We start from the raw sequence: 17,090 nt of genomic DNA on the forward strand, positions 1-17,090 counted from the left end.
TTTATTCTCACAATATTATGCTTGATTTAAGATATTCTTTTATTTGTAACGGTGTCTACTGATACATCCAGTAGTATATAACCCTGAACTAAAACGGAAAGAACTGAAGCCATAAAAACAGATTTATAACTTACCAACTAGATGCCACAAGCACAGACAGAGCAGAAATGTCTGAAACATTTTCTTCAACATTTTCAGTCTACAAATCTGAAAAGAAAACTCTTGAAAACTCTGATCAGTGTTTCAGAAAGAAACAACAGATAAGCTTATGTGGAGCAGGGGCGGGGCCAGAAGGGTGGCACGGGGTGGCAGCTGCCACACTAAAAATGAGCTTTGCCACCCCAACTCGTGTCCTGGAGATGGTACGCAATGGCTTAACCCGTCCGTGTCACGCATGGTCCATAACAATGTTCCACCCTCCCCCGCCCAAACCAGCCCATCCCCCTCACCCCAAAATTATTCAAAACGAACCTATAGTACACTACAATGTATATGTCTGCATGCAAGTAAACTCAATAGAATAACTTAGTAAAGGAAAGAATTCATAAACTGACTGACCTTTTGCCATTCTGTGTGTATAGGTGTACAGTATAGGCACAACATTAACCAATCACAACCAAGTGTGCTGATAAAATGAAGTGCACGTGACTGCCTGCTGTTGTCCTTGAAGCAGCAATAACCTCAGCTTATTATGACCTTATTAAAGAAAAACTTTGGCGTAGGACCCCATAGATAATTTTATTTTCTGCACAGAGGCACTGCTGTTTCTCGCGGAAGAGACGTGGCCAACGTGAACGTCCAACGCGACCACCCCGCACACGGAGGATGTGTGAAACCATTTTTGTGTAGCGTCCCGTCTGCAGATGTTGCTTAAAGTCCCTATTATTTTGTTTCCATTCCACATCTGTAAACTCCTTTAAGGACAACAAGGACAACTCTCACCCACCTGTCTTTACTTCATAATCGCATCCAGACATGCCTACGGTTAGATTGGAGGAAGAATGGGCATGAATCAAATACATGGTTAAGTCAGACAGGGTATTAGACGCTGCTTTTAATTCTTTGTTTGCTGAGTAGAGTGAGTTACATAAGAAGAAAGCTTTTCTGGCATATTTTTAGATATCTCAACAAAGCAAAAACACCAATTACGGACTTTGGTGCCATTCTCACTTTCTCTGCTTCTTCAGAACACAACGACTGATGCTCTGTGCATCCACAGAATTTTGGTTCGGAATACATGTAATGCACATGTAAACGAATACTTGTATCAGATTTCAAAGTTTAGGGGACAATTAAACAGTACATTCGGAATATGCAATCGGACTGAATTTAGTCGCATTGACGAAAATTATTGCATGTAAACATATATTCGTCACATAGTGCTGCCTTGCGCACAGCTGTCAGACACACACTCCATTTCTCTGTCCTCATCCGAGCAATCTTCCAGTGAAATCAAAAACTAAATACAGCCAAATACAACCCAGTGTCTTTGAGTCAAATGCACTATTTAGGATCATGGACTTTAAGGAAGTCTGAGAATGTGTAAAATAAACAGAATGATATCTTGCCTCAAACGCATCAGTTTTTGCTGTTCGGTTTTCTGCATGGGAATATTATTGTGGTGTGCGCACAGAGACATCAGCGCAGCCGCGTGCAACAACAACATTACCTATTAACATCCTGCACTGCTGATGGAAAAAAGAATAAAAGAAAAAGGTGGGCTATCTAAAGATATATTACAATTGTAATCATACATTAGAAATAAAACATGGAAAACATTTGAATAAAATGTATATATATATATATATATATATATATATATTATTAATGTAAATATTCTTGGTTGTGCTGCATACCACCTGAGGGCAATCCGCGTACCACAGTTTGAGAACCACTGGACTAGAATATAAATCTAAATGTCGCTGGAAAACTAAGACTCTCAGATTTGTGGTGATATAAACTCAGCAAAAAAAGAAATGCCCTCTCAATTTCAACTGCTTTTATTTTCAGCAAACTTGACATGTGTAAATATTTGTATGAACATAAAAAGATTCAACAACTAAGACATAAACTGAACAAGTTTCACAGACAACAAGCTCAGTCCGATGATGCTGTGACACACCGCCCCAGACCATGACAGACCCTCCACCTCCAAATCGATCCCGCTCCAGAGTACAGGCCTCGGTGTAACGCTCATTCCTTCGACGATAAACGCGAGTCCGACCATCACCCCTGGTGAGACAAAACTGCGACTCGTCAGTGAAGAGCACTTTTTGCCAGTCCTGTCTGTTCCAGCGAAGGTGGGTTTGTGCCCATAGGTGACGTTGTTGCCGGTGATGTCTGGTAAGGACCTGCCTTACAGCAGGCCTACAAGCCCTCAGTCCAGTCTCTCTCAGCCTATTGCGGACAGTCTGAGCACTGATGGAGGGATTATGCGTTCTTGGTGGAACTCAGGCAGTTGTTGTTGCCATCCTGTACTTGTCCCGCAGTTGTGATATTCAGATGTACCGATCCTGTGCAGGTATTGTTACATGTGGTCTGCCACTGCGAGGACGATCAGCTGTCCTTCCTGTCTCCCTGTAGCGCTGTCTTAGGCGTCTCACAGTACGGACATTTCAATTTATTGCCCTGGCCACATCTGCAGTCCTCATGCCTCCATGCAGCATGCCTAAGGCACGTTCATGCAAATGAGCAGGGACCCTGGGCATCTTTCTTTTGGTGTTTTTCAGAGTCAGTAGAAAGGTCTCTTTAGTGTCCTAAGTTTTTATAACTGTGACCTTAATTGCCTACCATCTGTAAGCTGTTAGTGTCTTAACGACCATCCCACAGGTGCATGTTCATTAATAGTTTATGGTTCATTGAACAAGCATGGAAAACATTGTTTAAACCCTTTACAATAAAGATCTGAAAAGTTATTTGGATTTTTACAAAATTATCTTTAAAATACAGTGTCCTGAAAAAGGGACGGTTCTTTTTTGCTGTTGATTATATTTCATCATATATACTTGATAACATATTTTTTCGATTATTTGTTTATCATGATTTTTCCACTGGACTGAAATTTTTCTGGACATCTGAGATATATGGGATTATTTAACCAAGCAAGCTCAAAGACAATTAAAAAATTACTCATTTTGAAGAAAGCAGCCTAAAGTAAGAGCTGATATGGAGTTTGATTTACTTGGGGCTTACAGAAGCAGTGATTAAATTTTTTTTATTGAGTCACATATTAAACACAGAAAAACAAAACATACAGTATATACACAAAATCAACAATTAACCCCCACTATTACCCCTCCCCCTCCCAATCCCCAACCCAAACCTGGCCACCAACAACATCCCAGTGGTCATACATGATTATAGACACACACACACACAAAAATAATCACACATATTGACAACTACACCTCTCTCTCCACTGCCCCTCCCCGAGAGCCCTCCAGAAATGCCAGATATCCGCCCCATTTCCCCACAAACAAGTCTAATTTCCCCAGTCTTCTAAATGACCCTTCTTCAAAGGCTGCCACCCTCCCCCTCCCTGGTTTTGTATTGAACAGGAAGTTTTTGCCCCTATTTTGCCATTGCAAAGCCTTTCTATCAAACTAATCAGAGAATAAAGTTACAACCTGTTATCTCGCATTTGCACTCGGTATAGACAAAAGTGTCCAGAGTGTTTATTTCGGACATTTATTTAAATGTTGCCTCAAGCATATGGCTGAACCCTAAATTATGTATAAATAAGTCCCCTTTCTGTTGGTCAGAGTGGATTGTGAGAGGGGTTACTACACTCAATGAACTGTATGAGAGTCTGACCAGTCTCTTTATCCTCTCTGGCCAAATCAACTCCCTGGTTCGAGGCCTCCGGAGGGGTGTCAGCTTGAGCATGTAAGTGTCTTTTAATGTCTCCAGAGCCTGAGGATTTTGAATTCTTTGACATATTGTCTTCCTAGAACAGTTATAGATCAGCGTGTATAAAATCAAAAAGTATCAAAACTAGCAAAGTGCGCAGAGCTCGCCGCTGACATGTCCGACCCTTACATGGCACCACCCCTAAACACATAATTTAAACATTTACACAGTAGATTATCAAATGAATATAACTCTTGGCCAGAGTTGGAGACAAGAACAGAGCCTCTAAGAGTCAGACCAACTACCAGACTACCTAAAAGCCAGACAAAGACTTGACCTCTTAAGACCTTAAAACCCAAAACCAAACCGAGACTTTACCTCTGAAGGGTCAGATCTAGAACAAGAATGGTTGGTCCTAGAGCCAGGCTGTCAATTTAATAAACCAAATCTTTCCCTGCAATTATAAAAAAGTGTTGTTTTTCCCCTCTGATTCAGTATTACTATAATTCACACAACCATAAAGAAATAAATTCAGTGTTGGCATTTGCAGTGTATGTTGGGTATTTTCAGTATCATGAGTCACTCTGTGTTTTCACATTTATGTTGTAGTCATGTTTTAGTCACTCAGCATTTGGCTATTTTTTGCTGCTTATTTCACACTGTCTGAGTTCCAGTGAGCCCAAACTTCCTGTTGAGCTGTTTGACTCCCTTATCTCCAGGCAACCCATGAAGTGCGGCCTGTTTAGAGAATCTGATTTTGGTAACTGAAAGTGTTTCTCTCTGGTCACTCCTTTAATCAAATAACAGACCGGGGAGTTCCATAACTGTTCTTGGAGGACAATATGTCAAAGAATTCAAAATCCTCGGGCTCTGGAGACATTAAAAGGCACTTACTTGCTCAAGCTGACACCCCAGAGAAGGCCCCGAGCCTGGGAATCGATTTGGCTGGAGAATTGCGGAAAATGTGGCGAGAGATGTTGAACATGTCGGTAATGCTGAATAAGGTCATTGCTGACTTGGAGGATCTGGCTGTGATACGTCGATCGATCACTGCCATGGAGGCGAAATTCTGGTTACAAGAGTGGGGGATGTCGAGATTGGATCGATTATCTGGAGTCATCAGAGAGGGAATTATCTGCTAATCCGCTAGCAAACAAGGTGGATCTGGAGCATGTCTGGGAGAAGTTGGAGGACATGGAAAACCGGAGCCAGTGGAATAACATCTGTATTGTCAGAATTCCTGAGGGAGCAGAGGGACAGGATATGTTGAAATTCCTGGGTGGGCTTTTTCCAAATCTGCTCGATATAACAGGCCATAAGCTGGAAATCGAGCGAGCTCACAGGGTTCCAGCATGGAGATCCATGGAAGGAGACAGGCCCCGATCAATTCTGGCCAAATTTCTGAGATCATCCGATAAAGATCTTGTGTTACGCGAGGCGAGGAATAAAGGAAGGCTTTCTTGGAAGAACCACAGCATTTTCTTGTTCCCAGACTTTGCGAACTCGACAAGAGAGAAACGTGATCGATTCAAGGAATGCAAGAAACTTTTACATCAACGGAAGTTCGCTTTTGCACTGATATTCCCGAATTCTAAATTGAGAATAGATGCTAAGGATGCTAATAGATGCTCTTTGTGCTTAGTCTGCCTACCGGCTGGAGTTTATTTTGTGGAGTATTTCTGGCTAAGTCATTGGAGTAAGTCATTTGCTTGCACTCATGTTGCAGCCGAATGGACAAGCTCACTGAACATTCATCTGACTGTCTGAAGAATCTGTGCGCTCTTTATGTGCTGGTTCTGCCTAGCAGCTGGAGTTTATTTTGTGAATAATACACCTTTAGGACAGTTTTATGGATAAAGCTACACGCTCTTTGTGTTTATTCTGCCTATTGGCTGGAGTTTGTTTTATAGATTATCTTTTGCTGTGTAATTCTGTCTCACAAAATATTTATAGAAACACCGGACTTGAGCAATCTGACGGCAAAGTTGTCGAGGGGGTTCTCATAGGCGTACATGGACTGTTTGAGTTAGGAGGGATGGACATCAGTTGGTGCTGTCGTGTGAAGGGTTAATGCACACGTTTTTCTTTTTCCTGTTTGTTTGGTTCTGGGGAATGTTTGGGGTTTGTCTGTTGCACTAATGTTGGAATGTAGTCTTTATAATCCTGTTTTTGACACACAATCTATTTTTTCTTATATATCAAAAAGTCAAATGCTAATTTGAGTGGATTGTCTCTCTCCACGTGAATGGGTTGGAACACCCCATAAAAAGAAGTAAGGTTATTTCTCTTCTTAAGCGTAAAAAATATGATATAGTGTTTCTTCAAGAAATGCACCTTTCTCTGCAGGAAGCTGAAAAATTTTGAAAGATATGGGGTGGGCATTTTTTTTATAGTTCTGGCTCGAGTAAGAGCAGGGGAGTCATCACACTGATAAGTAAACATCTACAATTCAAATATCTCAAAAAGATTAAAGATAAATTAGGAATTATCATTATTGTTTTAGCTAAAATTCAGGGACAAAGTCTTATTTTGGCTAATATTTATGCACCTAACGTCGATGATCAGGGCTTTTTTATATATCTTGAAGGGATGTTGCAAGCTGCTGGCACCCCTCATGATATAATATTGGGAGGAGATTTTAATCTTTTGATGGACTCAGTCCTTGATCATAGTGAAACAAAAGTGTGCAAGCCCCCTAGAGCAACAATGATGCTTCACAGGATGTGTAAAAATCTTGGTCTTACAGATATCTGGAGACTTTTGAACCCATCTGGTAGGGACTATACATTTTTTTTCTTCAGTCCATAAGATTTACTCTAGAATAGATTTTTTTTATATCTAAGTCCCTCATTTCATCTGTTGTTGATTGCTCAATTGGAAACATTTTAGTCTCAGATCACTCCCTGGTGTGTTTAGAGGTGTTGCCACATACGGAGAAAAATAAATCATATAGCTGGTGCTTTAATGTATCCCTTTTGCAAAATCCTGAAATCCAACAAATGCTAAAGGCTGAAATCAATGTCTATATAAAGATCAACTGGTCCTCAGCATCCTTTGTGGGCATGGCTTGGGAGGCACTTAAGGTGGTTCTTAGGGGCCAGATCATACAGTATGCCTCATTCACCAAGAAAACCAAAGCACAAGAACTCGTGGATTTGGAAGGGAATGTTAAAAGTGCCGAGGCAGAGCTGAAGCGTGAATGTCATCTAATGGCCTCAAAGAATTGACCCGATTAAAATACAAATATAATACTATTTTGTTGCGGAAGGTGGAGTTTTGGCTATTCAGGGCAAGACAGTCATACTTTGAGTTGGGGGACATAGCAGGGAAGCTTCTGGCTAGATATGTAAAACAGAGAGTGTCTTTTTCTACCATTTCCTCAATGAAATCTGCTGGTGGTGAAATATTTACCTCAGCCACTGATATTAATAATGCTTTTAAAGAATTCCATCTTGATCTTTATAGTTCCACATCTTCGTCTACTGAAGAGGATATTAGAAACTTGTGGAACCATTAGAACTTCCTAAACTGTTCTCTTGATTCTGAGATAATCTTGGAGCAGCTTGACGAGGTAATTAAGGCCTTGCCATCAAGCAACTCCAGGGCCAGACGGCTTTGCCGCTGAACTTTTTAGATCTTATGTTACAGAACTGGCTTAGAGGTCTTAGGAGCATTGGGAATTACGCATTCCAAATTGGGGAGAAAAAGGGGAGGAAAAAAAAAGATTTTGTATGAACTGTAAGATTAATGACTAACGTCTTTGAAGTCCATTCTGGATTAACTGCAGAAGTTCACATAGATGTACTGTCCTTGTTAGTTGGTTGATGAAGGGTTTTGTTGGCAGTTAATTGATAGTCAATGTATTCCTGTGTATTCCATACCATACGTAAACATGGCCTCCAATTTCATTGATATGCTGATGACATCCAAATTTACCTTACCACCAGCTCTGACTCACCAACTCTTCCTGACTCACTCACTGCATGTATTAGAGACATCAAACACTAGATGTCCCTGAATTTTCTTAAACTCAATTACAACAAAACTGAAATATTATTAATTGGCTCCACTACTCAAGTAAAAAGAATGGACCTGTGCTGTGATATTGATGGGGTTCATGTTACACCCTCCCTTTCTGTCCATAATCTTGGTGTTTTATTTGACTCCTCTCTCTCTTTTGATTTTCATATTTCCTCTGTTGTTAAAAACTCTTTCTTCCACTTACGGAATATTGCACGACTCCGATCTTCATTCACGGCTGATGCTGAAATCTTGGTACGTGCTCTGATCACCTCAGGCCTTGATTATTGTAATGCCCTGTTTATCGGCAACTGCTAGACTACAGTATGTCCAAAATGCAGCTCTGTGGTGCTCTGCCCACATCACCCTTCTTCTGCATGATCTCCACTGGCTACCTGTTGTATCCTGTATTCAATTTAAGATACTCCTCTTAACATTTAAGGCTTTCTCTGCTTTATTTGTCTGATCTACTTCACCTTTATTTGCCTACTCAGTCTCTTAGATCTTCTGAACTTGGCCTTTTGTCTGTTGCTAGAGCTCGATTGTCCACTGTAGGTGGAAGGTCATTCTGTGTTGTTGCTCCTAAGCTATGGAACACATTACCCCTTACTCTTCGTAATATTTCTTCTCTATCCACTTTCAAGACCCAGCTGAAAACGTATCTATTTGCAGTACACTTTTAGTCGTTTTTTTTTTTTTTGTATCATGTTATGAACTGTATCTCTGAAATGTACTTATTGTAAAGCGACCTTGATCTTTGGGAAAGGCGCTATATAAATAAAACTTCTTCATACATTCTGGAAGCTGAAGGGCAAAAGCTGAGAAGGAATACACTCAAAACGAGAGAAGATATAATGTTATAGAATATTATAGCATTAAAAATGGACCTTTAAATCTGACAAAATCTAAAAGTTTATGTTGGTTACTTCAAGTTCAAGTAACAATAATAAATAAATAAATAATCAAATTAATTTACTAAAGGTGTTTGTCCATTAAAATACATTTCTGTTAGAAAAGGGAAGATGTAATGATAATGCAGTGTCATGCCAGTAGATGACAGCACAAGAGTGAAGTCAGAGAGAGTTTTCTCTCTACACACTGATCTTACTGAAATACAGGAAGATGATCTGATACGTGGCTTAAAGAGAAATCTCTCATAGCTCAAATTAGTAAAGTGGACCATATAAGATCTCATTAAATGAAGCGGTTGATGAAAGACTCAGAGGCAGATCACTGATGAACAATTAGACTGGAGATCTCACCATCACAAACATCAGAACCACAGACACTGGACTCTACAAACTTAAGATCATAACTCAACAGAAAACCTGAAATGAGGTCCCCAGATTTTTACAGTAAATGTTTGGCAACCACAGCTGCTGGTATTTTACCATAATTATTCTCTTTCTTTTTTACAGTGTAAAACAACTTACAGTGGTTAAACAATTTAATTCAAATAATGCATGTTTTAACAGAAGAATGAATGCAAGTATTTTTATAAAATTATAAACTTAATGTTTCTGACTTTCAACCCATTAAAAATTGGCCACAATCACTTCCATTGTAAGTGCCTTTGTAAGATTGTTTCCTTTTTTTTAAAGAAAAGTAGGAACAAATCAAATTGAAATTATTTTTTGTTGTAATTGACATTATGCCACAAATGTTGTATATTGAGCCTAACTTGTACTGATCCCCAGAATATTGTTTTAATATGCAACAAAACACTGACCGTGTCAATAGTCTATTCATTACATTTTGGCTACTTTTGGGCCAACTGCTAGGCCATGACTCAAGCTTCTCTTAACATTGAATTAAAAGAAAGAGGCAGTGGACTGAACGCAGCTGATGGTGTTTATTTGGCCAAGTGTAACTTTGTGCCATTTTGTTTATTTGGCCACGTGTTCTCACGTACACAAGGAATTTTTTGGGGGTGATGGGACAAACAAGTGCACACAGAACACAGAGTGAGACCCAGAATATAAACAAGGTAAGTGTATAACTAGACATACAAATAATAGGACGTATAACATAAAATGTAAGGAAGATTGTTTTGAAATAAAAGCATTTCAAAACAAACTTCCTGGTTAAACATTAAAGCACACTAGTGTGATAAATAGTACAGAATGTTTTCATATTTTATTTAATATTGCCAAAATTTTCCACAAATAATGCTTTTTTTTTCACTCAAAAACAGAGGTGCATAAGCTCAATTCAGTGAGGCCTACGATCAATAAGTTCCAAAAAGAAATACAAAACCTGTGCTAATTGAAAGAAAACAAGTTGACAAAAAGATCTAATCCAATATTTGGTGATAATATAGCATAATGAACGATTTATAAGCAATTTTTAATAGACCAGTCATTTTTGACCGGGAACACCAAATTAGGTAAAAAAATTTCAATACAGCACAAGGGTTAACATCGTCATCAGTGATGGTCTGCTGGTAATGTCTGTGACCTTCTATTCAAGTCTTCTGGATCTGATGTCATAAACCAAAACTACAATAGCAGCAACAGCAGCCACACCCATCAGAGCAGAGACGACCAATCGCATTGCAGCTTCAGTAGAATCACAAGAGCGGACCCAGTCTGAGTGAACAGAAACAAAATTGGGATTTTCAACAAATTGTTTTTATACATACTTATACATATTTTATGATGTAAACTACAGTATACAGTATAAAGCAACAACAGATAAATAAACACTAATATCAGCGCTGATGTACCTGAACACGGCTGACAGACTTCAGTAATGTTGAGATGTTTAGTCTGGTTTCTGATGGGATTGGACACCACACAGCTGTAGATGTTGTTCTCCTGATATTCCACCTCCAGAGGTAGAGAGAGACTGCTGTTGAGATCAGACACACTGATGGAGGAGAATAAACTGTTTCCTTTGTACCAGGAGAGAGTCACATTGCCACAGTGTGTCACATTCACCACTGAACACACCAACACACATTTAGATGAACTTTCAGATGATGAAGGGTTTTGAGGACAGTAACTGGTGATGACAGGAATGGGCAGACAAGCTGGAAAACATGAGAGAATAAAGGAAAATGAACTAATGAAGAGGGATTTACAGAAATTAAGATAAAAAATTAAGCATGTTTTATTTGTGACTGAGTTGAGTGACAGTTTATTATGATGTCAGTCAGCGAGTGTCTGTATAATCAAACCCTGCGTCTGAATATGCATACTTCCCTACTTTATAGTATGCCAAAAGCAGCATGCCAATGGATTAGTATGTCCGAATCCTCAGTATTCATAAAACAGTAGGTGAGAAATATCCGGATGACCTACTACACCAGCAAGAGTTGAGATTTGTGCGGATTGACTGTTACTGTCCTAAAATCCCACAGGAGCTGAAGAGACGTGACGTTCAAAATGCTGGATTTAAAAAAGAAACACGGCGGAGAACCGCGAATCGGACTCCTCTTCTCAACTGTAAGTGATATACTGTATATACAAAGAAAGTTGTCCCTTGTGCTTGATTAGCAATACAATCAGAATACATTATTTTAGCATTTGTTGGCGTTACATCATGGATTTGGGTCTTGAAACAATGCCCATGTTCCCGAATGAAGTATGTCTGGAATGTATTCATACTAATCATCTGCATACCTAAAGAACATACTTTATTACAGTAAGAAGTATTCATGAAATGCAGTACATACTCCGACACAGAGATCAGTGCTGATACTGACAGTCCTGTAATTCATTCCTCTTTCAGGATTTATTAGAGATTCTGATTAACAGAATTTCACTGTCAGATAGGCAGATGTGAAAAAGAAAGAACACCAACAAATCTTTGTGCTATCTTAAACATCCAAGTGGTTTAATTGTTTTCTATATTCATTAAATAATCATCTGGGTAAACAAAATGAGAGTATGAAACTGGCAGCACATAATTATCTACTCACCATAGACAGTAACATTGAATCTGTGTGTGATTATTCCCACTCCCCATCTGATGATATCTAGTTGATAAAGTCCAGAGTGTTCAGTTGTGATGTTTGTGACGGTGAGAGATCCAGTCTCATTATTCACCTGCAGTCTGTCTTTGAATCTCACATCATCAACATCATATGTAAAGAAGATTCTATCCCTTTTACGAATTGAAGCTATGAGAGTCTCTTCAGGTCCAAACATCCACTCTATCACATCATTTATCTGTACTTCAGTAAGATCAGTGTGTAGAGTAACAGATTTTCCCTCCATCACTGACACTGACTTCATTTTACCAAACACAGCTGGAGGAAATACAGAAATAATAAAAGATAAAGGTGTCTGCATCTCTGTGCTGTTTTTAATCACATGCTGTACAGATCAAAATCAAAATTTTGAAACTTTAATTTACTGATGATGTCTTATATACATGTGTTTTATATACAATAAAAACACATTTACAGTGTATCCGGAAAGTATTCACAGCGCTTCACTTTTTCCACATTTTGTTATGTTACAGCCTTATTCCAAAATGGATTAAATTCATTATTTTCCTCAAAATTCTACAAACAATACCCCATAATGACAAAGTGAAAGAAGTTTGTTTGAAATATTTGCAAATTTATTAAAAATAAAAAACGAAACAAAAACACATGTACATAAGTATTCACAGCCTTTGCCATGACACTCAGAGTTGAGCTCAGGTGCATCCTGTTTCCACTGATCATCCTTGATGTTTCTACAACTTGATTGGAGTCCATCTGTGGTAAATTCAGTTGATTGGACATGATTTGGAAAGGCACACACCTGTCTATATAAGGTCCCACAGTTAACAGTGCATGTCAGAGCACAAACCAAGCCATCAAGTCCAAGTAATTGTCTGTAGACCTCCGAGACAGGATTGTATCGAGGCACAGATCTGGGGAAGGGTACAGAAAAAATTCTGCAGCACTGAAGGTCCCAATGAGCACAGTGGCCTCCATCATCCATAAATGGAAGAAGTTTGGAACCACCAGGACTCTTCCGAGAGCTGGCCGCCCGGCCAAAATGAGCGATCAGGGGAGAAGGGCCTTAGTCAGGGAGGTGACCAAGAACCCGATGGTCACTCTGACAGAGCTCCAGCGTTTCTCTGTGGAGAGAGGAGAACCTTCCAGAAGAACAACCATCTCTGTGAAGCATCATCAGTGAAGCATGGTGGCGGCAGCATCATGCTGTGGGGATGTTTTTCAGCGGCAGGAACTGGGAGACTAGTCAGGATCGAGGGAAAGATGAATGCAGCAATGTACAGAGACATCCTTGATGAAAACCTGCACTCTGGACCTCAGACTGGGGCGAAGGTTCATCTTCCAACAGAACAACGACCCTAAGCACACAGCCAAGATAACAAAGGAGTGGCTACGGGACAACTCTGTGAATGTCCATGAGTGGCTCAGCCAGAGCCCAGACTTGAACCCGATTGAACATCTCTGGAGAGATCTGAAAATGGCTGTGCACCAATGCTCCCCATCCAACCTGATGGAGCTTGAGAGGTCCTGCAAAGAAGGTAGTGCCAAGCTTGTAGCATCATACACAAAAGATTTGAGGCTGTAATTGGTGCCAAAGGTGCTTCAACAAAGTATTGAGCAAAGGCTGTGAATACTTATGTACATGTGATTTTTTTTGTTTTTTTTTTTTTGTTGTTTTTTTAATAAATTTGCAAAAATTTCAAAAACTTCTTTCACGTTGTCATTATGGGGTATTGTTTGTAGAATTGAGGAAAATAATGAATTTAATCCATTTTGGAAAAAGGCTGTAACATAACAAAATGTGGAAAAAGTGAAGCACTGTGAATACTTTCCGGATGCACTTTATAACTTACCAACCAGACGCCACAAACACAACAAAAACGGCTGAAACATTTTCTTTAGTTATTTTCAGCACAAATCTGAAAAGACAAACTCTTGAAAACTGATCAATGTTTCATCAAGAACAAGCAGAAACACTGATGTGGAAAGAGCTGGACTGTAAGAAAGTGTTGTCAAACTTTATATAGTCAGTAAAAATGTACTTCCCCTATCTGTGTTCATCAATAATGTGTGTGTGTGTTGCAAAATGAGGGAGATGACGAGAGCAGGATCTAAGAGCAGCTACTTAAAGATATAAAGATAAAACAATACACAAAACAGGATGTAAACAAAAGGGACGGAATCCGGAGCATGAACAGGTGACAAACATTTAACAACTGACAAAGGAAAAAGAGACATCAGGGCAATATATACACAAAGATAATGAGGTAAATGAAACACAGGTGAGAACCAATGGGGAACAGCTGGAAGTGATCAGAGCAGGGGATTATGGGAAGTGTAGGCCACGGGGAACAGATGACAGAGGAAAAACACAGGGCAGACAACAGTGAATCGTAACATACGATTAGGGGCAGACCAGGCAGACGACCAGGGGACCAAGGAAACCAGGGAAGATCAGGCAGACGACCAGGGGACCAAGGAAACCAGGGCAGATCAGGCAAACAGCCAGGAGACCAAAGGAGCCAGAGCAGATCAGACGGATGGCCATGAGACCAGGGATACCACAGCAGATCAGGTGGATGATCTGGAGACCCAGAAGATCAGAGCAGATCAAGCAGATGGTCAGGAGACCCAGAAGACCAGAGCAGATCAGGCAGATGTTCAGGAGACCAGGGAGACCAGAGCAGATCAGGCGGACGGCCAGGAGACCCAGGAGACCAGAGCAGATCAGGCAGACGGCCAGGAGACCCAGGAGACCAGAGCAGATCAGGTGGATGGCCAGGGGACCCAGGAGACCAGAGTAGATCAGGCAGACGGCCATGAGACCAGGGAGACCACCTCACGGTAGGGACTGGATCAGGAGGCCTGGTTGACGGCCACAGAGCTGAAACCGGTCAGGAGGTCTGAGTGGTGACCACAGACTAGAGGCTGGAGCCGTGGAAGACTCTGAGGGTGGAGCCGTGGAAGGCAGAGCCGTAGGAGGCTCGAGGGGTGAAGCCATGGAAGGTGGAGCCAGAGAAGGCTCGAGGGACGAAGTTTTGGAGGGCAGAGCCGTGGGAGGTGGAGCCATAGGTGGCTTGAGGGGCAAAGCCTTGGAAGGCAGAACCATGGTAGGCTCGAGATTAAGAGTCCAGGATGACTAGGAAAATAACTCAGTGGTCGCAAACATGAGCAGAGTCTCGGGAGTGACCTCTGTGGTCGTGGGCATGGACAGAGATTCGGGAATGATCTCTGTGGTCGTGGGCATGGACAGAGACTCGGGAACGACCTCTGTGGTCGTGGGCATGGGCAGAGTCTCAGGAGTGACCTCTGTGGTCATGGGCATGGACAGAGATTCGGGAACAATCTCTGTGGTCGTGGGCATGGACAGAGACTCGGGAACGACCTCTGTGATCGTGAACATGGGCAGAGACTCGGAGATGACCTCTGTTGTCGTGAACATGGGCAGAGACTCGGAAACAACCTCCATGGTCGAGTAGATGGGCAGAGACTCAGAGACGACCTCTGTGGTCGTGAACATGGGCAGAGACTCGGAGACGACCTCTGTGGTCGTGGGCATGGACAGAGACTCGGAGACGACCTCCGTGGTCGTGTACATGGGCAGAGACTTGGAGACGACCTCTGTGGTCATGAACATGGGCAAAGACTCGGAGATGACCTCCGTGGTCAAGTAGATGGGCAGAGACTTGGAGACGACCTCTGTGGTTGTGTAAATGGACAGAGACTTGGGAACAGAAGCCTTTCTCCTTCTCCTCCTCCAGGAGGCCGAAGTTGGCAGCGCAGGCTCTGGGACGGACAAATCTGGCAACGCAGGCTCTGGGACATGCGAGGCTGGCAACGCAGGCTCTGGGACGGGTGAGGCTGGCAACGCAGGCTCTGGGATGGGCGAGGCTGGCAATGCAGGCTCTGGGACAGATGAAGCTTCCAGCTTGTTGGCTGTGGCAGGCATGGAGGTTGGCTTGTTGGCCATGGCAGGCGTGGGCTTGTTGGCCGTGGCAGGCGTGGGCTCATTGGACGTGGCAGGTGTGGGCTTGCTGGCCGTGGCAGGCGGGGACGTTGGCTCGCTGGCTGTGGCATGTGGAGGCATCAGCTCACTGGTCGTGGCAGATGTGGGCACTGAAAATTTGTTAGGAATGGTCTTCGTGGCCCTACGCACTGACATCAGTGGCAGATCATTCAACTTGGAGACATGGGTCATAAAGGACTTAGAGATAGGGGCCGCGGGAAGCTTGGAGCAAGGAGCCGTGGAAGGCGTGGCTGTGACATGGCATGGAGCAGGCTCAGGCGTGGCTGTGACATGGCGTGGAGCAGACTCAGGCGTGGCTGTGACATGATGTGGAGCAGACTCAGGCGTGGCTGTGACATGGCATGGAGCAGACTCAGGCATGGCTGTGACATGGCGTGGAGCAGACTCATGCGTGGCTGTGACATGGCAACTCTTTTAATGTGTTCAATCAGAGAACAGAATAATATTTAAATATTTTATAAACAAAATAGGAGATGGAGAAGGCAAAGTACAAAGTATTTCTCTACTCACCATAAATGGTAACATTGAAAGTTTTTGAAGGTGACTTCCTTCCACTGATCTTGAGTTGGTAAAGTCCAGTGTCTGTGATGGTGAGAGATCCAGTCTGATGAAACTCTGAATGTCCCATCAGCACCATCAGAAGTAAAGAAAACTTTATCCTCTTTACAGATTCAAGCTATTGGAATTTTTGGTTAGCACAACTCCACAGTACATCATCATCTGTCTGTATTTCACTAACATCAGTGTGTAAAGTGACAGAATCTCCCTCCATCACTAACACTGTCTGATCACCAAACACAACTGTAGAACAAACAGGAAGAGGGTTTGTCACTGTATTAGACTCCTAGAAAACTATATTGTTTAATGAAGCCTAAACTGAAATTAGTTTTGGATTTGATATTTCAATGTGAAAGAACATCTGGAACACCAGCAGTGTTACAAAAGAAGTACAATGAAAGGAGAAATTGATCAACAGACCAATAACTGATGTCAATTTATATGCTGTAGACCAAAGAAACTTTGTTAAGTATACAGTATATAGCCTGTTAAAATATTTAGATTTTTTTAAAACCTTTATATAATTTGTTAAATGTCATTATCAAATATTATTTATTGCTTGCATTTTAAATGAATCTGTCCCTATGCATTACAGTAAGCATTGATTGCACACAAACCAGATTTCAAAGTAAATATCACAAAATATGTTGTTTTAAAATCTTGTAATCCTTGAATCTACTAATA

The 17,090-nt window shown here is 41.4% G+C and overlaps 1 protein-coding gene and 1 pseudogene across 1 annotated transcript; both read right to left on the reverse strand.

Moving 5' to 3' along the window:
• LOC127438918 (uncharacterized) overlaps positions 1 to 17,090 on the reverse strand; it is a 38,427-nt pseudogene that overhangs the window by 8,945 nt on the left and 12,392 nt on the right.
• LOC127438840 (uncharacterized) lies at positions 9,718 to 16,500 on the reverse strand. Its single transcript, XM_051694750.1, has 4 exons — positions 16,359 to 16,500; positions 11,792 to 12,121; positions 10,595 to 10,900; positions 9,718 to 10,457 (listed from the first exon to the last, which is right to left on the reverse strand). Exons 1-4 carry the CDS (start codon positions 16,483 to 16,485, stop codon positions 10,330 to 10,332), a joined length of 891 nt encoding a protein of 296 aa, XP_051550710.1. The 5' UTR covers positions 16,486 to 16,500; the 3' UTR covers positions 9,718 to 10,329.

Source organism: Myxocyprinus asiaticus, chromosome 50 (assembly GCF_019703515.2).
Source record: "Myxocyprinus asiaticus isolate MX2 ecotype Aquarium Trade chromosome 50, UBuf_Myxa_2, whole genome shotgun sequence".
NCBI lineage: Eukaryota > Metazoa > Chordata > Actinopteri > Cypriniformes > Catostomidae > Myxocyprinus > Myxocyprinus asiaticus.